At 38.6% G+C, this 25,346-nt stretch overlaps 1 protein-coding gene across 1 annotated transcript; it reads right to left on the bottom strand.

The window, feature by feature from the left end:
- Window positions 1-245: 245 nt before the first annotated feature.
- Window positions 246-5,271, bottom strand: LOC114296123 (uncharacterized). Its single transcript, XM_082892649.1, has 4 exons — window positions 4,874-5,271; window positions 3,136-3,209; window positions 2,719-2,780; window positions 246-807 (listed from the first exon to the last, which is right to left on the bottom strand). Exons 1-4 carry the CDS (start codon window positions 5,126-5,128, stop codon window positions 764-766), a joined length of 435 nt encoding a protein of 144 aa, XP_082748775.1. The 5' UTR covers window positions 5,129-5,271; the 3' UTR covers window positions 246-763.
- Between the last annotated feature and the right edge of the window lie 20,075 nt (window positions 5,272-25,346).

The raw sequence follows: 25,346 nt of genomic DNA on the forward strand, positions 1-25,346 counted from the left end.
ATGTGAATAAAGTATGATTTAATATTTCCATTTTTTTTAGGGATTTCGTGGAGTGATTGTGGGGATTATTGATGTTACCTACTTGGTGTTATATTATTGATGTTAGATCATTTGCGTTTTTCTAAGGAGGTGTATGGGTTGTAACATTTAGCCCAGAGCCACATTGCCGCACCATTACATAACATTAGCCCAGAGCCACATTGCCGCACCATTAAGTGTCCCACTAACAATCTATACCATTAGCACCAAACACCAACCACATAACATTGACACAATCCGATAATCCCCGACAATTAACGGTCACTACCCCCTACTACCACTAAACCTCACCAACACTTTAAGGCATACATACTCTCACTAGCTCCCAACATTACAAAATACACACTCATCATACAAACATTAGCTATAACACCATACGTCTGTTACATTACATACATGCATAACATCACATTTTCAATCACTGATAACCCGCAAACCCTTGAAGATATTACAACATTAACCAACAAAACCATGTGTCTGTCACATTACAAACATACACAACATCACATTTGTAATCAATGGTAAACCCCAAACCTGCGATGTGAACAAGATCACCTAAAATCCCACATGACCTATCAAGTAAACAAAAACCCATTTTGAGCATCGACCTTGATGTCTTATTGTTTCACAACAACCAAACTAATATCGAAGACACCCATACTTGTCATCGCACTAACATACATCGATGGATTAATTTTAAATCGCCGACGTTACATCCTCAATATTAATCGCACTCCAAGATATCCCAGTGCCCACGCCGCTTCGCCTCTGCAAATTTGATAGAAGGGGTTTCCATGATTTTCTAGGATTTTTTGGGGGTTTTGTAATGTTATTTGAGGAATAATGAATTTGGGGTGTAACATTCTCAAATCCAGCGTTCAACTCACACAAACTGAAGACCAACACTGCAATATCGTCAAGGAAATGTTGACGTACCCATTTTTGAGCTTCCATTTGTTCATAATGGAGGGAAAGGAAAAAAAAAATGTTATAGTATACTTTTGGGCTTTTTGGTAACTACAATATCACCTAAACTCCCAATATATCCCTCCAAACAATCAGCCCATGCATTACAATCGTGGGCTCAAGAGTAATTAACATTGACATGGGACCAATCAGTCTATAAAATAAATTGCAGGACTCAATGGTTCAAACTATCTAAACTTAGAATTTATTGATGTTCTCTCCATAAAAATATATATTTTTTCCCTATTTGAGACAAAAGAAATTAAAAAGATAAGTTATCCATATTAATAAATGTTATAAAATTTTCTTATTAATTAATGTGTGATAAACAAACAAAAATATATATAAAAGAATCCACTTCAATAAAGTGATAGATGTCACATCAATAAATAAAACATTGATTTTTTTATTAATTTATATGTTAATAACATTTATTAATAAACAACTTACTATTCTTTTTTACAAAGTACTAGGTGGCCCGCACGCGCGTGTTACAGTTTCAATATAAATATTTTTACAAATTGTGATTGGTTTATGAATTTGAGAAGTAGATTGTAATTATATTTTGTGTCTAAATTTTTCTATTTGCGAATTTTTTCTCCAATTAATAGAAATATGAACATAGGTATGTGTCATATCAAATATAAGTATATCTTTACATTTGCAATTAAAAAACAATTCTTGTCGATAATTCATCTATGTAATTTCTTTGAATAACATGGCAAGTGATAATAAGTATTCAATGCGATCTTATCTAAACATTACATATAAACATATTAATGTTGATGGTTTGATAATAATATGCATACAGTATACATTTTATAACATAAATTTAACCCCCAAAAAATTTGATAGCATTATACATTATAGTAGATATGTACAGCAGAGATTTGTTTACAAAAGATAAGAAGTGGAGGAAGTATTACCTAGCAAATTACCTTTTTGGAACACACGTTCCGAAATATGGTACACTTTCGTTCCAAAATATTACATTTGGCGGTTCAAAACAATCCCGTAAGTTTTTCCTAATATATTTCAAGGTTTGAAAAAATATAATTGGCCCCACACTTTATCCTGCTATGTTGGTTGATAGTGTGTTGTATTCCATTATGATTTATTAGGTAATCGAAAAGAAAAGAGGCAATTATTATTTTCCTCAGCATTAAGCGTGAGTGTATATCATGGCTATGTTCCCCTCATGTCATAACTAATCCAACAAATGCAACAATAAATTATTTCTTGGCGAAAATACAATATTATATGAATTGCTACACATACATTGAAGAACAAATCAAGCATCAAGAGAATGCCTAATGCAGTCCATTCTTGACAAATTTCATTTCTTCCATACATTAAAAAAACCAAAGTATTAGGAAAGAATCCACTTCTAAACCCCAATTTTATGCCATTTAAGATTATCCATAAGTAGCAATGCATACCATTTCAATTGTTTACCATCTGTAATTGACTTTTCACGTCAAACAATATCACACCTAATTCACAACAGAAGAAACACAACTTAAACAAAATTTGTTGAGGAACTTTACTGATGCTGCATTATCACTAAAAAGAGGCAATACGCCCAATACCGTGGCTGATACAAGTACAAGTTATAACTCTGTAATTTGAATTGATCAAGCCACTAACAATTTCTATGTTAGCATGTTTATAAAAATAAATGTGCTGTATAACTCAAAACAAGTCAAAGCAAACCTTGATCTTTGTACTTCTCATACAACTGGATCAACTCATTGTAATTTGAATTGGTCAAGCGACTGCACCAGATAAAAGTTGAACATTAGACAACAAACATTTTTTTTTTCCTTTTTACATGAAAGTGTTCATTCTTTCTCTTTCTTTCCTTTGGTTTAAGGACACTAACAAGTTCTATTAATTGATTCTTTTTCATTAATAATTTTCGTCATAGTAAAACAACCATAATTGGTGCCACTAACGGCTGCTATGGAAGACAAACAACACTGTTCAATTCAAAGCCTCATTTTAGAACGAAGCAGTCAAGGAGATTAAAGCTTAACAAGGTCAAAATGAACTGGGAATTATCAAGCCAATGCTTAACACCAGTCCCCAAAAAAAAGGAAGTACAAAAGCCAGTGAGGAGTTATGTTATACCATTGTGATGCAACGTTCACAATCAACAGGATCTTCCCTTTGTATGCTAGATCCACATCGTTCCCTTTAGCATCCTGCGTAGAAGCAACCTAAATTACATGGAATTCAAAAAAGACAAAACCACCTGGCAGCAGCTACTGCAATCTTTAAAGCCGATAGTAAAATTTAGCATTGATTCACATCTCCGACATTATTATGTATCCTCCAAATCCTGAAGATTTAAGAATCGTAAAATAGAACAGATAGAAAAAGTATATTTTCCTTAGTTTGAAGGATTTTAAATAGTTTGGGTAAAACTCTCAAAATAAATTCGAAATACATATCTAAACTATCAAATCTAAATTTAAACTGCTCTTATTAAATGATTAGTGCAAAATCCTTTATTTCAAACTCATAAAATCCAAATGCAAAATTGTAGTCCAAAGTGTGAGAAGTAAGGAGATAAAAAAAACTATCACCTTGTTCCCCTCTCTATGCCAAACAAATTGCAAGTGTGGAAATTGAACCCAGTTACTAATTCCATAGTTGTCATGTAAAAACTTAAACTTAGGGCAAAAGAATAGAAAAATAAAGAAAAAGACCACAAGACACTTTTCAGTATTCATCAATTGCAACTCTTTTCAACTATTTCTAAAATAATTTTCACCCAAAACCCAGTTACTAATTCCTGATTTGGCATGTAAAAAACCGAACTTAGGTCATAAGAAAAAGATAAATAAAAAGAAAAGACCACAAGACAGTTTTCACTTTTCACCAATTTCATATCATAACACTTCATACAAATTTCAACTCTTTTCAACATTTTCACCTATTTCTAAAACACTTTTCACCCAAAAGCCAGTTACTAATTCCTGATTTGGCATGTAAAACCTCAAACCTAGGTCATAAGAAAAAGAAAATAAAAAGTGTGGGAGTCGCGACATTGTTGATATAGATAATTGAAATATATATCTAAGATTATGTATAGAGCAATAGATAAACATAGTATATTTTTATTACAAGATATGAAATAAATAACAATAACTATATGCAGTATATGTATGTGTATCATTGTCCGTCGCTTTAAATATCCAAACAACTATTGACTTGTTTGAAAGAAATACTTCATTAATTTTAATTTCTAATTGCCTAGGCAATGTTGTAATTTCTAGTTGTAGACAAAAACTATATACACAAAAACATCTCTTTCTTTATGGTAAGTAAAAAACATTTCAGAATACACTTGAGGATATGGATCAAAACTTCACATGCATGAAATATTTGATTATTTCAAGTATAACTTTTCCGTAGAAAATGGTCAACCATCAAATTCCAATACGAACTTCAAATTACCTGAAACCCAAAATTAAATGGACAGCAGCAGGTAAATCTGAAGCAAGTAAATTTGAAACAGACTTCAGTGAATATGGATCCATAAACGAACTCATTTATCAGTCCACTGAGGAAACAAATGATCAAAATCTCTATCTTTTATTTAATATGTAATAGTAAATTCCGTAGGATAATCATTTCAGAAACAAATAATATAGAAAAAGGATCAAAGCAATCCATGACAATTTAACAAAGACTATCAAGATCCAATTACCCAAATCAGGCGGGTAAACTTTTGTTCATTGAGACATATTGACAAACACTTGGTGTGCATCTATTTAACATATACCTAGGAATGAAAACAGTGTGGGTAAATATTGTGCAACAGACATATAAATAATAGGCATCAAAATACAGATGTAATTACCAGGATTTGCAACGGTGGAAGCAGAGCTTTGGATGACCAACTTCGACAACAATGCCGACAATGATGTGAAGAATAGTGTAATAGCAATTCTATCCGAAAGATATATATATATATATATATCGTGAGAAATTCAATGTTTGATGCAGAAACACACGGCATGAAAACCAAAATCCAGCCAGCATCATGAGTGCGAGTTAGACCTGTGGGGCGGTGAGATTTGCTCTTCGAAGTGGTGAAATTTGTTTTCATCTTCATTGTCGGCGTCGGTGATTTGAATCCCACGTGGGTAACCCAATATATGCAAGAAAATTTGGCAGCGGGAAGCTTTGGAATATAGCCAGGAGTACCGGTCGGGGAAATTTCTAGGAGGAACGGTGGTATTTTGTTTTATTTATACTAGCATATCATCCGTCGTACTATGTACGAATTATGTGTATAATTATTTATATATATAAATTATAATTTTTAAATTTTTTTTTTTAAATGCCTCCTTTTTTTTTCTTTTTTATATTATATTAAAATTTAATATTTTTATAATAATCATATGTGTTAGACTTTTCAAAAAATTAAATGTCTTTTTTTTATTTATTATATTATATTAAAGTTTAATATTTTGATAATAATCATATATATTGGACTTTTCAAGAAATAATACTCTGCACTAACTTTCAATTAAAACATATCATGATATCAAAAAAATATTGAAAGGAATTTTTTTTTTTTTTTTTAAGTAATGATATACAAACATAAAATCAATGCAAAAAAATTATTAATAAAGATTTTATTTGGATTTTTATCTATCACTTTATAGTAAGTGATATGTTTTTTTATTATACAAATGACCCTATCACGTCATTTTAGTATAAAAATTTTAGGAAAACAGTAGTAACTAACAAAAAATAGTTATAAACAAAAAATAGATAATGATTGGGAGAGAGGAGGGAGAAATGACACACAAAATATGAAATATAAAAACAAAAAAATGGTCATAGATAAAAAAGAAGAAGAAAAAATAGTGTACCTAAAAGATAAAAGAGTCTGTTTAAAAAATATAACAGATTAAACATAAACTAACCTCTAATTTGTCTCATAAAAATAAAGTTAAAAAACAATGAGTTTCATTGTTCCAAGAATATAATATTTATAGGGCGAGCAAGACATGAATGGCTTGGAAAAAGTATAATGTATGATGACTAAAATTTTTGAATAGAAGAAAGAATTGGTTAGAGAAAGAGTGAATAAGAATAATTTTTTTTCCTCTTTTCTTTTTCTAAATTATAAATCATGGAATCATTATAAAAAATAATAAATTATGAGATTTTTCTAAAAAATTATATAGAGTATAGATATGCTTAAATTTATTTGGGAATAAAATTGTATTTAATTGTGGAATAGAGAGAGAATCTAAATATATGGTTACATTTTTATTTTATGGTAGGTTTAATTTTAGGTTTATATAGATTAGACCAGTTATAAAATATTTTAATAGTATACATTTTATGGGAGGTGAGAGAGTTTTTTTTTCATTAGATTTATTTTAGGAGAGAGATGATTGTATGAGATTTATATTCTTTTTAAAAAATTAGATTTGAGGTTTTAAAACACTTAGGGCCTCTAAGATGAAAAGTCACTTTGATTAATATAATATATGGAAAATGCTATGGATCCCAAACAAATTATCAAATTTTCTACCAAACCTCTCACATGGGTGTGGGATCCACACAAATTAAATGTGTGTGGGTCCCACACCCATGTGAGAGATTTGGTAAAAAATTTGATAATTTGTTTGGGATCCCTAGCATAACTCATAATATATAGCATAGATAGATTATGAGATTTAGAAAAGAAATAAATATTAGGGGAGAAATTCTAGAAACTTGTAATTCAATTTTTTAAAAAAAAAAAATCTATAGCTACTTTGTTAGCCAATAGTATTATTTTTAAATATTTTTAAAATTACAAAAATTTGGCAATTTTAGTTTTTTTAATCTATAGTTATTATTTTGTTAGCCAATAGTGCTATTTTTAAATATTTTTAAAATTACAAAAATTAGCAATTGTGGTTTTACGTTTTTTTAATCTATAATTTTTTTTTTTTAAATAGATAATTACTTTGTTATGAGATGAGATTTGTGTTTTTTTTTTAATGTATAGTTATTTTATTATGATATGGGATTTAGGAAAGAGAGAAATATTAAGAGGGAAGATTTTTGGAACTTGTAACTCAAAATTTTAGGTGATTTTTTGTTTTTGTTTTTTAAATCTATAAATACTTTGTTAGCCAATATAATTATTTTTAAATGTTTTTAAAATTACAAAAATTAACAATTGTGGAATGAGAGTTTGGAACTCTCACAAGTCTCACAAGTCTTTTCTTTATATAATATTAGCATATCACCTGTACTATGCACAGATTGTGTGTACAATTATCTATATATATGAATTGCGATTTTAAAATTTTTTTTTTTAAATGCCTTCTTTTTTTCCTTTTTTTTATTATATTAAAGTTTAATATTTTGATAATAATCATATGTGTTAGACTTTTCAAAGAATTAAATGTCTTTTTTTATTTATTTATTATATTAAAGTTTAATATTTTGATAATAATCATATATATTGAACTTTTCAAGAAATTTTTTTTATGCTTATTCTTAATGCATTAAAGTGTTATTATGAGAGATAATAATCATATGAGTTGGGACTTTTCAAGGAATTCATACGTGTTGGGTTTCAAAGAATTTTTTTTTTATGCTTGTTCTTAATGCATTAAAGTGTTATTATGAGGGTAAGACTTGGGGGTTGGGAGAAATTAATAAATGCTATGATTTTTTTTTTTAAAATCAAAAAATCAAGAAATTTAGATTGAGAGATTGGAGCTCCCACAAGGTTTTGAGTTAAAAATCCCCTTTTACTTAATATATAGTATAGATTGTGTATGTGGATGATTTGAAGCCCACGTGTCCAATCCAAAAGCTTTGGAAGAGAAACAAACAGCAGCTGGAAGGAGCTAAGGTCAAGTTTGGCAAGTGGAAAAAAAGTCAAAAAATTATTTAAAGAGTTAAAAAGTTATCATTATTTATCAAAAGTCAAAAAGTACGGTTGCACAACTCCCTATCTTAATTTTTCTTTACACACTAATTTATATAATTTTTTAATACACATTTTTTCATTAAAAGTCAAAAAATTAATCCAAATATTTATATTTTTTTTCTCAATTTTTTAATCTAAAAAGACAAAAAATATATTTATTTAAGACACTCCAAACAACCCCTTACCGTGCAACCCATGTGTCCAACCACAATCTGCAAGGAAAGAGGCATCACAAACCAAACAAGCAGCATGTTACACCAAAGCGTTAGAGCATCTCCAATGCACTAGGCATATAATACTTATTAGTTAAAATGCCTAGTGTGATTCACTTTTTTCAATTCCAATGCACTAGGCATATGATTAGGCATTTTGGCTCAACTCATATTCACTAGCTACATGTAGCTAGCCTTCAACGCTAGGCAAAATGTATTCAATCATTAGGATCATTTCCCTCCATCTTTATTGTTGACGTGGCATTCTATAAAATTAATAGTATTTGGATAAATAGCTAAAATAAAGAGCATGGTTGGAGTAAAAACATAAAACAATTGATAGCAAAATAAAATATATACTTTATAGTAATATTTAGATAGGTAAAATGCCTACTACCGTTGGAGATGCTCTTACACACTCTTACGCGCTTTTTATATATGTTATAGATATGTTCTCATATCACCACGCTCACTCTACAATCTGTCTCATGAGAACTTGCTCATAAACAGTGTTGTAATTCAAGTAGTCATAAAAGGGTATTTAAGAGGGGCATGGCTTCTCTCCAGTTTTTAATCGGATTGGACCGTATTATTAAATTCGTGAAGGTTTATCACGGGTTCTGTTTTGATAATCTGAACTGTTAATGTGTAGAACTCGTCGAGTACAATATGTCTGTAAAAAATCACGTTAATCGGATATCGATAGTTATGTGATCAAATCAGTTTTGTATTTAAAAAAAAAATAGACGGTGAATAAATCAACGGTTAACAAAAATCTATTTTGATCACATAGCTATCGATATCCGATTAACGTGATTTTTTACAAACATATATTACTCGATGAGTTCTACACATTGAACGATTCAGATTATCAAAACAGGACCCGTGATGGGCCTCCACGAGCCCAACAGCACGGTCCAGTCCGATTAAGGACTGGACAAAAGCCATTCCCATTTAAGAGATAGTGAAGTGAAGTGAAGCGAAGTTTGAAGTTTAAATTAATGTAATGCCATTAATTTACTGTGATTATCTAACTCTTTTAATTTTCTAAATCTTACTGTAAAAATAAATAAATAAAAGGAACATGTAAACTGGAAATACTCCACTTGATCGGTTGATGTTAATTTTCCAAATTACTCTTGCAATCAAGCAAAAATAAATTATTCGATCATTTTAAAAAACAAAGGACTAATGCTAACAATGTCCATGGAACACTAGTAATTAAAGTGAATTTAATAATATATATTAACTTATCTTGATTTTAGTAAGTTTTTAATTTAGTTACCCATTAAACTGACAATTTTTTAATTTTAATAACTCATTAAATTAAATATATTTATTCTTGCATGTTTCAACAATTTTTGAATTTAAATACAACAATACTTTGTAATTTACAATGCTTTACATTTTCATACAAAAAAATAAAATATTATTTAATTAGCCATTAACAATTGCACCATGACACTTGTTAGCCTAACCCATTAAAAAGAGGAGATTACTTAGCTCCAATTCTGGATTTAACTGGATCAAACAGTCGTGAATTCAATGCCTTTTTATAATTATAACTAACAAGAGAATCTGACTAAGAACTAAATAATAAGTCAAGACATTTCATCTAGACCAAACAGTTATGGATTTAACATCTCAGATTTTACTACATACGCAAAATGAGTCAAGGTCTTTTTATAATTATGACCAAGAATCTTCCTATAGTTATAACCAAAATATGACCAAGAATTAAAATCATACTTGAAGATATTTCATTAATTATGACTGATAAAATATCTTAACATCTTTGATAAATTGAATCCGCAACTAAAACAAGTTATTTCGTTAAAAAAATATACATGTAATTCTAATAAGTTAAACCACTTTACCGCCCTTCAAGTGCTTGTTTAATGAAGCAACCAAACAAGTCTATTTGTTTAGTTTTGAAATCATGATTTGAGTTTTAAATTGTATTTTAATTTTTGAGTTTTTGAAATAAATTTTTAAAAAAAAAAATTTGTTTAATTATGAATTTTTAAAAGAATTTTGAGTTTTGAGTTGCATTTTGAATTTTTTGGGTTTATTTTTTTAAATATTTAAATTTTTTCTTAATTTTATTTTTCATTGTAAATATTTTTTATTTTAAATATTTATTTATTTTTTTAATGTGTGTTGTATTTACTACATTTATGTGCTATATTTTTTACAATATTTTAAATATATAATTTTATTTTATATATTTTTTGAATATTTATTTTTTACATATTTAATGTTTTTTTAAAAATTTTAAAAAAAATTATATCACTCACATTTATCTAACTCATAATAAATTATTTGACTAATAGTTAAAAAAATAACAAAATATTTTTTCAAAAAAATAAAAAATATTTTTCTTCAAAAATAAAAAATATTTTCTGGAAAAAATATTTTTTCAATATTTTTTTATTTTAAAAATAAAATTTGGAAAAGAATATTAAATTTTGAATTTTCAAAACAGTTTTTAATGGAGTGTTTGATTATAAATTTTGAAAAATATTTAAATTTTTTATAATTAAAATCATGATTTCAAAAAACCAAACATATGTTGAGGGTTTCACAAAGTGCCCCCACCAAAAGGGAAAATTATTTAGTTTGTTTGGTTTAGATTTTCAAGATTCACTTTTCAGAAAATTAAAATTTTTTATTTTCCACATATATATATTTTTATTTTTACTGATTTTTTTTAATATTCTAAGCAATTTTTTTTAATTTTTAGATACACCTAACATAAATACATTTAAAAAGTATAATATTTATGAATTTTTTTTAGAAAATCCACTAAATACCAAAAATATAATAAAAGTATGAGAATTCAATAAATTTTTCGTATTCTTATGTATTTATTATTTTTTTACAAATTATTTAAAATTTTAAAAATATTTACTAAAAATTAAAAAAATTAAAAACTCAATTTTTAAAAAATTAAAATCAAATTTACAAACTATTTGCTCCTAAGACAAGCTAAGCTGGTGCTCTAACTTAATTATTATTGGTTAAATCAATGAAACATATCACATTTTTGCGTCTTTGTAAGAGATAATGAAATACTTATCCCTCTCTAAATAAAGTGAAATGAAAAATCTTATAGACTCCAAATGAATTATCAAATATTCTATCAAACTTCTAACATATGTATAAAATCCACATATATAATTTATATGAATCTCACACCCATATAAAAAATTTAATTATCCATTTGGTACCTACAACATGGGGGCTTTTCCCGAAATAAGCTAAAATAACAATTTATTTCTCAAATTAGGCCTAGTTTGGACGAAATTTCCAAAATAAGCTAAAACGTTATTACAAATCACGCTTTCACATATTACTGGCCCAGCCGCGAAAAATTGATAAAATTATAAAAGTGTGGTTACAAACCACGCTTTTAAGAAAATTAAGAAAGCGTGGTTACAAATCACGCTATTAAATAAAAAAAATTTGTAACCAAAATATAAGACAAGTAGGGAGGTAACTCAAATGGTAGTGTGCTACTTTTCATGAGAGAGGTATGGAGTTCAATCCCTCACATCTTCGGACTCTTGCTTTTTTCAAATTCAATTCAATTTTTTTTTCCCCTTCCACTTACTTTATACTTTATATATTTATTATGTAATTTTTTTTATCAAAAAAAAGTAAAACATTTGTTTGGTTAACTAATATTTATAATAAAAATTATATTTAAAATAAAAAATTAAATTTTTTAATATTTAAAATATTAAAAAAATATAATACATAAATATATGAAATATAATGCACATTAAAATAAATAAATAAATATTTATGTGTTATATTTTTTTAATATTTTAAATATTAAAAAAATTTATTTTCTTATTTTAAATATATAATTTTTATTATAAATATATAATTTTATTTTATAAATATATTTTTAATTTTTTAATTTTTTTTATTATGTGTTTGGTTACGATTTGGTTACGATGGTGACAAAATATTTTATTGTAACTGATAATACAGTTTGTTCCAGTGAATGGATCAGACTGGTCCAAACTCCTCAAGCCCAAGTCCAAATGAGCAAACCCACTGGATAACCTGCAAACAAGTTCAACGGGGAACGGGGTAGTCTCCCGGGAAACCCTCCGACAAGCAAGTTAGGAAAAGAAGTGGAGTATAAAGGGAGAGATTAGAGATAAAAAGTTTAACATTCTTCTTGTCTTCAACGTTTGCTTATATCCTTTGGTAATCATTTCGCTGTCCCTTCCGACCTGCCCTCCTCGCCGAAAGCCTATGCTGTAGCTTACCTTGTTCAGGGTAAGGGAGTCCTGTTCCGACGGAGAGGTGTTATCGTAATAAATGCTGTGATGGGTTGCATTAATGGTGATGTGCAGTGGCAATAACTTTGCAGATCTTTGTCTGCTGATGTGGCTCGTCCTTCTCTTACCGTGCGTCTGAATGTCATTGGCTCTTTATGCCATGTTGGACTCCAGTTGTCCTGGACCTCACCAGCTAGGTTATGCATTGGGCTCCAAGTGATGGGCTTGGATTGTCCATAGGTGATTCGTGGCCTTTATGGGCTTATACACGTCAGTAGTCTCCCATTCCCGAGTGCAGCTTTAGTCCAACGAAGGGAATATTAATGAAGTAGATGAGTGTGTTAGGGATTGGCAGGATGGAGGTCGACCGGCAGGGATGATCGAGGGGGTGAACCGACCGGGAGGTGGTCCGACTGTGCAGGGCGACCGAGTAGAAGGGCCGATCACGGAGAGGACCGACCGCAAGGTTGGCCGAGTGGGATGGTCGACACCAAGGAGGGCCGACCGCAAAGGAGGGCCGACCGCAAAGGGGCGCCGACCGCGGTAGTTGGCCGAGCGGGAGGGCCGACCACGAGGAGGGCCGACCGCGGTGTTGGCCGAATGGGAGGGTCGACCGCGGTGTTGGCCGAGTGAGATGGTCGACAACAAGAAGGGCCGACCGCGAAGGGTGAGGTGGAGGGGCGTGGGGCTCGAGACACGGTGTGTCACGTGGTGATTTGAAGTGGAAAAGACAGGGTAAGGGGAGGGGACAGTGGATCCTGGTCGTACACGTGGCAACATCCTGCCAGGGGGGGAGATTAGACGTTAGATCATAAATGAAACAATAGGTCATTATGGGTGTTGAAAAGACAGTTTTGGCAGATGATTTTGAAAAGTTTTCGAATTGGCGAAAATTAATTGGGATCCTTAGAATACGGGCAAACCGTGGGCTTTTGGCATTATTCGATTCACCTACTTGTTTACGAAAAATCAAAATATTCCAAGTGTGAATTCCTTTGTTGCTCACGATACACCTCTGTAACACTTTTTCGATTTCCTTGCATCTACCTCCGAAGCGATTCGCAGACATACCATAGAAATGGCCCAAGAAGGAACTGCAAATGTCAGGATGGAGAGGGTGGGGGAGTCGATTGTACGATTCCACGGTTCCACCATGATAGCAGCTCCAAAGCCAATCAACCAGGAAGAACCTGATCACTGGCACACAAAGGCAGATAAACCAACGGTCACTGCAACAGATTTGGAGGCTATTCGCGAAAAATACCAGGTGCCTACCGAAATAGAGTTGTCGTTGCCAATGTCGACGGAGAGGCCATCCGATGCCAGGCCAGGGCAATTTGCCCTTTATGAGGAGGCATTGAAAGGAGGACTGAGGTTGCCCCTGCCGCAGGTGGTAGTAGATGTCCTAAATCGTTTGGAGGTGGCGTCGGGCCAACTAATGCCCAACGCGTGGAAGATCTTGCTGTTCTGTGCAAGTGCCTGACCGAAGACGAACGAAGGGGTGGCCATGACAGTGGACGAATTCTTCGCGTGCTACAAGGCCTCAAGGCAGCAAGAGACTTAGGTCACTCTGCAGGCAGCAGCAGGAAAAAGGCTGGTGGCGGGGTTGTCGTCGTCGATCAAGTGGTGGAGACCACGGTGGTTCTATGTGTCTGCCAGTGGAGGAGTTAGAGTGCGCACCATTTGGAAGGTGCCCACCAAGTCGATGGAGCCAAAGTTGGGGGCAGCAGCAGAGAAGATGGTGAAGAGGGTAAAAGAGTAGAGGGAGAAAGAAGGGGCCAAATGGGACGAGCTCGTTCAGCCGTCTGCATTGTTTGAGGCAGGATTGGGTCCACAGCCGAGCGGTGGGGACCTCGACCAAGCGGAGTTGGAAGCGAGGAGGAGGGCTCAAGAGGCGGAGGATCAGACCATCCTTGCGAAAGCCTAAAAATTCAAAGAGTCTCAGGCCGACCGACCACCAAAACCGGTTGCAAGGGAGCAGATTCGACCTCGCCCCAAACCCTTGGGAGAGAAAGACTTAGGCGAATTTGTGCCGCGATCACTCCCAATAGACCCTTTGAAGAAGAGATCATTGAAGGAGATGGAGGCGTTGGGCGTGGTAAAGAAGAAGAAGAAGAGTGTGAGGCGGAGTGAAGAAAAGCCTGCCCAGAAGAGGAGGAGGGAGACGAAGGTAAAGGAGACCAGTGTGGCCAAGGAGGTAGAGGGGGGGAAGTGAGGGGGACCCTAGGAAGAGTGATTGCCTCAGAAGTGGTAGACATCACCTCAGAGGGCATGGAGGTGGTACCAGTGGTGGCGGTGATCGCCGTAGAGGTCACAAGGGCCGCCCCTGAAGGGCAAGTAGAAGATGGGGCAACTGGCCCTGGGCCAAGGAGAGAATAATAGCCCCAGGGGGGTCCTGCACCTCAAAGAGGGGGAGTCAGTCTGACCACAGCGATCTACCATGCTCGTGCGGTGGCGGGGCGGCTGGAGGGAGAAGAAGGCCCAGCTAGGGCAGGGGCAGACCGCCTGGTAGGGATTGTAGAAGAGGCAGCCTTGCGCTCAGCATCCAGATTCAACGAGGCTGAACTGCTAAGGGGGTTATGCTCCGCTCAAAGGGAGGTAACCACCTTAGCAAGGGCTCTGCTGAGGAAAGCGGGGGCTACCAAACTCAAGGCAGATGAGGCCAAGGCTCAGCTTGCAAAGTTGAAGAAGAAGAGTACAAGTTGGGAGAGTGCCCACGCTGATCTGCAAGCGGTTAGGCTGGAGCTGGAGAACACACGCCGCCAGGTTGTGTCACTCGAGTTCTAACTGGCTGGCGAGCAGAAGAAGTTGGATGAGGCCCAAAAAGCTTGCGCAGTCGCGGACGAACGCCATGAAGAGGCAATGAGCAGTAATAAAGAGCTGGTCAGGCAGAAAGACGAGGCAGATATGAAGATTGGCGATCTGCAGAAGAAGCTGGAGGGCGAGCGGGCTAAGGCAGTGGAGGAGAGGAGGAGCCTTCAGAAGGAGTTGGAAGCAGAGAGAGCCAAGACGACGGCGGAAAAGGAGAGCCTAAAAAAGGAGTTAGAGGAGGAGAGGGCTAAGGCTGCGTCTGAAAGGGCGACCCTGCAGAAGGAGCTGGACGAAGAGAGGGCGAAGGCAGCCTCTGAGAGGGCGGCCTACCCCGATCTATGCGTCGCAGCGGTGGAGCAATTCAAAGGGTCTGCTGAATTTCAGATGGCAGTTGATGCCGCAGTCGCCAGCAGCTTGGCTAGGCAAGAATCTGGGAGGACGGGCCCATTGAGGACGACCGCTGGAGGCAGAACCGAAGCAGAAGTTATTGAGAGCTTCCAGCAGTCAGATTTCTATAAACACGAAATGGCTGAGTTCTGGGACAGTGGCTGGAAGATGTTCAAACGTAGAGCTGAAGAACTGTTCCCAGACATAGACCTCAGTAGTGTAACAATTGGTGAGGACGATGTGGCCCAAACCCCTTTGGATGAGGGTATTGAAGAAGAGGACCTCATCTCCAGTGAGGAGGAGTAACTGGAGAAGAAGAAGAAGAAGACTGTGCACAGACATTGTGTTTGTTTTGTTTTGTTTGTTTGTTTGTTTGTTTGTTTTTTTTTTTGAATTGCTGTAATGAACTTTTGTACAAAGTTGTGAAGAAATAAAATTTCAGTTGTGTTTTGTATTTGACTGTTTTTGCTTGTACGTCTGAAATGGATGAAAACTGCTGATAAAAACTTGTGATAAACTTGTGATAAAAACTGGATTTAGGAATTCCTCAAGGCAGAGTGAAATTGAACTTGTAATAAAAATTCAATCCAGAGTGAAGGTGAACTTGTAATAAAAACTCAATGCAAAGTGAAATTTAAAATGTAGTAAAATTACAAGTTTGCGTTTGCCACACTGCTCAAGTAGGTTAATGGTTTATGGAGTGAGGCTTGGTTTGTGAGCTTGATTGAGAAAAGAATAACCTAACTTGTGTAAGAACGGCTTTGGAATTCGACTGAGCAAAGAGTGGTGTAGAGATTTGGAGCTGGAATTGTGACTAAGTGTGTCTACTAATTCCACGAGCATGGAATTTGAATGGGTGGCCTTGACCGAGTCTTGCATGCGTGCTCATTTGGGGCAAGGCTATGATTTACTGACAGTGTAGGTAACTAAGTCTGACCCTGAAACTGTGGCGCTCAGTCTGGCTAAGACTTGTCAGGCAAGCCGAGTACTTCATGTTCAGTCTGGCAGAGACTGTTAGTGCTCGGTCTGGCCGAGGCTTTTTAGTGCTCAGTCTGGCTGAGACTTTTGGTGCTCAGTCTGGATGAGGCTTTTTTAGTGCTCGGTCTGGCTGAGACTTGTCAGGCAAGCCGAGTACTTCATGTTCGGTCTGGCAGAGGCTGTTAGTGCTCGATCTGGCCGAGGCTTTTTAGTGCTCTGTCTGGCTGAGGCTTTTGGTGCTCAGTCTGGCTGAGGCTTTTAGTGCTCAGTCTGGCTGATGCTTTTAGTGCTCAGTCTGGCTGAGGCTGTTGATGGTCAGACTGGCCGAGGCTTATGGAGTGACGCTTGGTCTGGCTGAGGCTTGTAATAAGTGCTGCAAATGAGAATGTTATTGAGACAACACATAGATAGCCAAGGTATAGAATTGTTGTCATGATCAGTGTAATCCAGTCGATCCAAGTTTACATTATGAAATAAAACAAAAAGAAAATACAACAACTGAGCAATACAATAGTAGGAACTTATTGAAAGTAGCGTTTCAGGTGTTCAGCGTTCTAGGGGTGGGGGAGATCTCGACCTTCCATGTTCTGAAGTCGGTAAGTGCCCGGACGTGGTCGGGCCTTCACAACGTAAGGTCCCTCTCATTTGGGTGCCAGTTTACCCTCGGTCGGATTTTTGGTGGCAAGGGTTGCTTCTCTCAAGACAAGGTCTCCTACAGCGAACTCCCTTGGTCGGACTTTGCGGTTGTAGTGCGTTCTCATTTTCTGTTGGTATGAGGCCAGTCTGACAGCAGTGGTTTCTCTGAGTTCTTCAATTAGGTCCAGGTCTGCCCGACGGAGCTCTTCCGTTAGTATTGGATCCGGATGTAAAACTCTAGGGGTAGGCAGACCGACTTCTACCGGAATAACCGCCTCAGCGCCGTATGTTAAGCGAAAATGAGTTTTTCTAGTGGGAGTCCGTGCTGTAGTTCGGTAAGCCCAAAGTACATTTGGTAGTTCCTTATCTCAAAGCCCATTGGCGGCTTCTAGCTTGGTTTTGATGATCTTCAGAAGAGAACGGTTGGTGACCTTAACTTGGCCATTGGCTTGGGGATGTCCGGGGAAGAAAAACATGGTTGAATTTGGAGGTCCGCACAGAACTTCATGTACTTGGCGTTGTCGAATTGTTTGCCGTTGTCGAAAACAATGACCTGGGGAATGCCAAACCTGCAAACGATCGATTGCCAGATGAACTTGGTTGTGTTCCGCTCGGTAATGGTGGCAAGGGGTTCTGCCTTTACCCACTTAGTAAAATAATCAATGGCGACAATGGCAAATTTGGTCTGGCCTCGGCCGGTGGGTAAAGGGCCAACTAGGTCGATCCCCCACTTGGCGAACGGGTAGGGGCTGCAAAGTGTGATCAATTCAGTAGGAGGGACATGAGGGATATTGGCAAAACGCTGACACTTATCACATTTGAGCATGAAGTCAGTCGCATCTTGATTGAAAGTAGGCCAGAAATATCCAGTGCGAAGTATCTTGTGGGCCAGGGACCTACTGTAGACACCCCATTTTTGACCGTCCTCAAGACTTGGACGTCACCGCTTGAACACTCGGTGATCATCCATGTTTGTGTTCGTCTTGAGTTCCCGAAGGTCTCGGTTGCGCGCCTTGCCTCAAGATCTCTCGACTCGACTGTTTTGTGTCTGGTTTTGCACCAAACACTTGTGTTTTGCCTTGAAGGGGCAGGGAATGCCTTGTGAGGTATCCCCACACATCACCGGCCATGGATCGAGGCCACCGGCCAGTAATTTTATGCCATCGGCAATATATATTGCCGGTCGGCATTATTTGTTGCCGATCGGCCATTTATTTTGTCAAAATGGAAATTTTGGATGGCCGATCACTGTTCATCTACTTTTAGTAGATATTTTGTGCCAACTGTGATAGCTGGCACCCACCTTTGCTCCCCTCCATACACGTGTATGGAGGGATTTCCCTCTTAGCAAGCTTGTTTTGTAAGCTTTGCAAGAGGGAGCTTCTATAAGAGGAGGGCTCTCCTCCCTCTTCTAAGGTTAGAGAAAACATTGTTAAAGAAGCTCTGGTTCTAGGTTTAGGGTTTTATATCTATCCTATATCTATATCTCTCATTCTCTTGTATTGTGTGTGTTTAAGCCTTAGTTTTGTACACAAACACCTACTACTACACCTTTGTCTTGGAACTGAGGTTCTAGAGGGTTGTTTTTGAAGTTTTGAAGCTGGTTTGGACCTAAGGAGACTGCTGGTCCACCATTTGTGAAGAGGGTCTACAAGGGTAAGACTTTTGTCCCTTTTTACCCCATTTTTGCATAGTTTCTTAGCCTATCTTGCATCTGTTTTTGAGCTTAGTGTATAACATAAAAAAGTTCTGTTTTTAGGCCCTCTAAATAGTTGTTTAAGGTTGCTTCAAGCTTTGGGGTTGTTTGACCCCTCTTAAGCCTTGTAAGGCTCCATTTTGTGCCATTTTGGTTGAGCTCCGAGACCTTGGTGTTTGGGCCTCCTCACCACTGAAATCTTGAGGGATTTCAGAGGTGAGGATGGTGCCTTGAGGTCCCAAGAAGGAGAGGGCCACCCCCTCTCCTTGTTGTCCTTGAAAAGGGCCATTTTTAGCCTCTTGATGGAGCATATAGTTTGAGTATGTATTGACCATGCCTTGGCTGATTTTCAAGCTTATTATGCCATGATATAGCATTTTTTTAAGTTGGTTTTGGTACACCATGCTTGCTTAGCATACATGCCTTGTAATGCCATTTTGTTGCCTTAACATGCCTTAGGTTGTAAACCATTGTTCTAGCATGCTTTAGGCTTAGCTTTGTGAAGCTTTCATGTTTATTTTGCCGTGTTTAAGGTCTGTCCTTAGTTGTTTGGGTCGACTTTAGCATGCATTGCATAGCCTCTTTGCATTCTAGCTTGTAGGCTTCAAGTATGTGAGTGTATAACATGCATTACTTGCTTTGATTTAGTGAGTTGGGACTATTTTCCATGTCATTTCAGCCCACTTAGCATGCTTGTATACTTGCATTTCATGGCTCTTTGATGTTTCAAGAGTTTGTGTTTCATGCTCCTTGAAAGTGTATTTGTGCATGCTTCCTTGTGTAAGTCATTTAGATGTCATCTAAGTGGTTTTTGGGGTTCATTTTGACATGCTAAAACCCTGATTTTAGTTGCTTAAATCATGCCATGTTTGGTCTTGATAAGTGTAGTCCAATGCCTCTTTGGTGAGCCTTAGGCGTTGGGCTTGGTTGCATGATATGCTTGCTTTGTTTAATTAGTTTGGCACCTCCTATAGCATGATTTTCAGAGCTTCATTTGCATGTTAAATTGTCCATGCTATGCCTCTTTTAAAGTGCGCTTAAAAGTTGCCTTTATGTGCTTAAATGTTGGTCCATGTTGTCATGTATGCTTGCATGTGCATTTGGCCTCATTTCCTTGGTTGATGGCCACTGTTTTGGGCTTCCTTAAGGGCTGCCCAAATGAGCTTAAGTCCATCCTTTGCTTGTTTGCATGCTTACCTTGCATGTTTGCTTGCATACTTGCATAAATGCATTGTATGCCCATGTTGCATGCTAGTTCACATGCCTAGGTTGCACTCCATCTAGCATGCATGCCTTGTTCCTTAATTTAGTGATGGGAGTTGGGCCTTTGTTTGTTGGTTTGCATTGCATTTGAAATCAACATGCATAACTTGGTCTCTTGGGCCATCACGCATTGAAATGCGCGATTGATGGTCCGAGAACCAAGGACCATGTCCCTTTGAGTCATAAACATGATAAGGGATATGGTTGGTGCATACATTGCTTGAATTGCATTGCCATGCAAAGCTCTGTCCTCTGTTGCTGTCAAACGGATTCTGCAGGAACTTTTTGCCGATCGACTGCACAGAGTGCCGACCGGCAATCTATCTGTGGCCGATAGATTCATATTTAGCCGATGATCACCAAATCACAGTCGATGATGATTCCCTCCAGCCGGTGGCATTCCCCAACATCCAGTGAGCACATCTTGAGACTTTGGCAGCCTTCAGAGGAGCAGAGCAGGGAAAACAGAGGCAGCTTGTGCATAGCAGTGGACTTCCGAGCAAGACTCGAGCACGCGTGCATTGGACCCTCTTCCCAAGGCCCCCTTTTATTGCTTTTCTTAGCTTAGTTAATTTGTTAATTAATTAGGTGATTTGTAATAATTAATTAGCTTGCGAGTTAGTTAATTTGTATTATTCTTTCAGTCTCTTCGAGCGAAGGCGAATTTGTAATAAGTGTGGGTAAGTGTGTGCATGTTTTCCAACCCCCACTTCTTTCTCCCTTTTACTTACCTGCTTTGATGGTTAGTAATAGGTCATGTTTAATTTAGCATACCTTATGCTATGCATGCGTGCATCATTCATCAATATTGCATGCACCAGGCTCGGCGCATCATGCTAACTGCATTAGTATTTCAAATCTAACTTGAATACATGATGTTGGTGCATTTCACATGCCACTTCTAGATTAGCTGAGCCTATTCTAGTGACATTCCGTATGCGTTGCATTAGGCATTTAACATGAACTAGGATCATGCATATGATTACTAACTAGTTTTTATTTTGGCTCGGAGTACTCGGTAAGCATTCATGCTTTAGCATACCGCATGCGTGTAAGTGTTGCCATAATAGCATGATTACCATGAGGCTAGATGCTTATGTGATATAAACTGCTTGAATGCCTGTGGGTGAAGGTTGGATGGTCTGAGTTGGAATAGCTCATTGGAATCCGTGTTTTAGCCTACTTGCGAGTAGCAAATTCCAAAACATTTTTCAAAACAAACGGATATGCAATGTTTATTTCCAAATTAGGCGATCTAGTCTATACTTTTGTGCTGTACGCATAACATAGCAATTATAGGCTAATAATCGGGATAAGAACACATAACGTTTTCAAAAACGGATATCACGGTTAGTAGAGGCCGATCTTCGGATTGGGCGAGAGGGGGTGCTCATAGCTGACCTTCCCCGATCGTACCCAAGCTCTCGAGCCGAGGCAACTTTGGTGATGACGGACACGTGGCCTTTGACACCGAGTCAGGGTTTCCTAAATTTCCCAAAACAAAATATTTAGGTGGCGACTCTGTATCTGGCAAAGCAGTCCATGTTTGGCACTTCTTTTTCAAAATCTATTTTCTCAAAACGATTTGTCGGATTTGGACTCTTTGGTTCAGATTTAGAACCGTGACACAAATTGAGTCCGAACTGTAGCACGTAAGGCCTCACGCGGGTGCGTCTACACCTGCCGCTCGAGTGATTGCCACAGATACCCTCATGAATTTCTTGCATCACATAAGTTGCTTGAGTTGGATTGAGGCACCGCAAATAGGGGCGTGAGAAACCATGTTTGTACAAAATGTCACTAACGAGGATGTAATTGGACGACCGGGCCCTGACTTTGGTAGCTTACTGTTGGTCGTCTAGAAGTTCCCCCGTTGTCAGAAATAGAAAGATGTCCGACGCCCAAGGGATGGGCTCATTTTGGAGGAATTGTATTTCATGCTGGTCGGGGGAAATGGCAGGGTGGGATAGGTATTCGAGGCGGACACCACTGCCGAGGTCGGACTGGTCTGCGGACGCCAACTGGGCCATCTCATTTGCCTTAGAGTTCTTCGCCCGAGGAATGTGCTTGATGTGAAAGGTATTGAAGAGGCGAACAAGGGAAAGTGCAAGATCCCTGTAAGCCTGCATTGTGTCCTCCTTGGAATCGAATTCTCCCGTGATCTGTCCGACGATGAGCTGAGAGTCGCTGAGCACTCGGATGTGGATGACGCCAATGTCCCTGGCTAGGCGAAGGCCTGCTATCAGTGCCTCATATTCGGCCTCATTGTTACTGGCCTCAAACAATAAATGGAGTGCACATTTGAAATAACCACCCTTAGGGGCGGTGAGGATGAGGCCAGCCCCACTACCTTGCCTGCAGGATGATCCGTCGACGTTGAGAGTCCAAGAATGAGGGTCTTCTGGCTCGATGGGAGCTGGTGGGGGTGGAGAGGCAGTGGTTGGGGTAGGATTAGTGAATTCCAAGATGAAGTCGGCGATAGCCTACCCCTTAATTGCTGTTTGAGGCCGGTAAGAGATGTCAAAGTGGCTGAGTTCCACTGATCACTGCATGAGCCTGCCGGAAAAGTTCTGGTTGCTGCATAACCTTCTTCAAGGGTTGGTCGGTGAGGACCACTATGGAATGGGGTTGGAAGTAAGGACGAAGTTGTCTGGAGGCGGTGACCAAGGCCAAGGACAATTTTTCTAGCAGTGGGTAGTTCTGCTTTGCTCCCCTGAGGGCCCGACTGATGTAGTAGACTGGTCGTTGGACAGAGCCGGCTTCCCTAATAAGTGCTGCACTGACAGCAGTGCTTGATACGGCCAGGTAGAGGAAGAGGGGCTCGCCCGTAATTGCCTGTGAAAGGAAGGGAGGGTTGGCCATACACTGTTTCAACTGTTGAAAAGCCTCTTCGGATTCAGCCGTCCATTCAAAAGTTTGCTGAAGAACTTTGAAGAATGGTAGGCACTTATCTGTTGCGTGGGAAATGAAGCGATTGAGGGCTGCAACTCGGCCAGTGAGTCTTTGGACCTCCTTAACCGTTCTGGGTGACTGCATCTCGACCAAGGCCTTGATCTTTTCAGGGTTAGCTTCAATGCCCCGCTGACTGACCATAAAACCTAGAAACTTTCCAGATCCTATGCCGAAAGCGCACTTCTTTGGATTGAGCTTCATTTGGTACTTGCGTAGGGTGGCGAAGGTCTCCCGCAAGTCGGTTAGATGATCAGTGGAGAGTTTGCTCTTGACTAGTATGTCGTCGACATATACTTCCATATTTCGACCTTTCTGGTGATGGAAGACGGCATTGACCAACCGTTGGTAGGTGGCCCCAGCATTCTTCAATCCGAATGGCATTACTCGGTAATGGTAGGTACCTTGGTCGATAATGAAGGATATATGTTCCCGATCGGATGGGTGCATCAGGATTTGGTTGTAACCAGAGAAAGCATCCATGAAGCTGAGCATTTGATGACCGGCCGTGGCGTCGACCAGCAGATCTATGCGGGGAAAAGGATAGCTGTCTTTGGGGCAAGCTCAGTTCAGGTCAGAGTAATCGACACAGAGTCGCCATTTGCCATTGTTCTTGCGGACTAGGACCACGTTTGACAACCATTTAGGGTAGTCGATGTTTTTGATGAATTGGGCCTCAAAGAGCTTGTCGACCTCTGCGGCTATAAGAGTATTGCACTCCGGATGAAAGATGCACTGTTTCTGGCGGTAAGGTCGGAAATGAGGTTCAATACTGAGGCGATGAGTTATGAAAAAAGGGTCAATGCCTGGCATATCTGAATGAGTCCAGGCGAATACATCATTGTGCTCGGTTAGAAGGGCAGTAAGGTCGGCCTTAGCTTAGGGGGATAGTTGGCTGCCGATCTTGGCAGTCTTCATGGGATTGGCGGGATCGATGGGAACCTCAACGAGCTCCTCAACCGGTTCTCCTCTAACTAGCTCGTCCTCATCTCGGACGTCAAGTCCTTCAATGATCATGGCCTCCTTCAGCTTGACTTCCTTGAGTGAGGCGACATAACATTCCCTGGCTATAGTCTGCTCTCCCCTTACCGTCCCGACACCCAAGTCGGTTGGGAACTTTATGGCGAGGTGGTAGGTTGGAGTGATAGCTTAGAAAGCGTTGAGGGCGGTGCGGCCAAGGATGATGTTGTAGGCAGAGGAACAGTCGACCACAAGGAAAGTGACCAACTTGGTAGTCTGCCGTGGGTATTCGCCGATAGTAAGGGGGAGATTGATGGAGCCGATGGAGGTCACCCGATCGCCAGCGAAACCGACCAAAGGGGTTTGGAGGAGAGACATGCTTTCCTCCCTAATCTTGAGCTGGCGGAAACAGTTGAGGAATATGATGTCTGAAGAACTGCTGTTGTCGATGAGGACCCGTCTGACCTTATAGTTGGAGAGGAGGGCAGAAATGACGAGTGGGTCATCATGAGGATAACGGATACCTGTACAGTCGGCGTCCGTGAAGGTGATGGGCTCTGTCCACTACTTGGGCTGTTTGGAGGGTCGGTCTACCGTGGCAACTGCTCTGTCTGAGCCTTGCCTTATCTTCCTGAGTTCCGCCCTCTGAGCGGAGCGGGACAGTCCGCCACAAGCAAGGCCACCTGAAATGACTCAGATTTCACCAACTGGCGGAGGGGGATTACCTGGGGGCCGAGGCTGTTGTGGGGGACGATCATGGCCTTGGTTAGGTGGGGTTGGCTGCCGGGGTGGGGTACGCCGGCGGTTGTCTCTAAGGGGCTCGGTTCTTTTCCTCTGCTGTGAGTGGGTATCCGTGAACCGGCTAAGACGCCCTTGACGAATGAGGGTCTCGACCTGATCCTTGAGGTTGATGTAATCATCGGTGCTGTGGCCATGGTCCTGGTGGAAATGATAATATTTGGACTGGTCTTTCCGGTTGGAAGGGATCCGTGAGGGTAGGGGCCATTTGAGGGGGTAGTCCCGTTGGATCTGGTGGAGGACTTGTTCCATGGGAGAATTAAGGGGCGTGTACCGCTCGAACCGACCGGTTGGTCGAGCTGGTGCCGACCGGTCAGCTCGAGGAGGTCGGTCGGTATAGTGGGGTGTTTGGCTGTTATACTAGGTGCTTCTAGGTTCTGAGTCTTTTCTCTTTTCTC

The sequence above is a fragment of the Camellia sinensis genome, chromosome 1 (genome assembly GCF_055761805.1).
Source record: "Camellia sinensis isolate YWXY chromosome 1, ASM5576180v1, whole genome shotgun sequence".
Taxonomy (NCBI): domain Eukaryota; kingdom Viridiplantae; phylum Streptophyta; class Magnoliopsida; order Ericales; family Theaceae; genus Camellia; species Camellia sinensis.

Excerpts from the sequence above, each read along its gene's own strand:
- LOC114296123 (XM_082892649.1), bottom strand. The coding sequence starts at position 5,128 with ATGAAGATGAAAACAAATTTCACCACTTCGAAGAGCAAATCTCACCGC. Across the intron at positions 3,210-4,873 it reads TTCCACCGTTGCAAATCCTG|GATGCTAAAGGGAACGATGT; the intron begins GTAATTACATCT and ends GCTTCTACGCAG. Across the intron at positions 2,781-3,135 it reads GTGAACGTTGCATCACAATG|TCGCTTGACCAATTCAAATT; the intron begins GTATAACATAAC and ends TATCTGGTGCAG.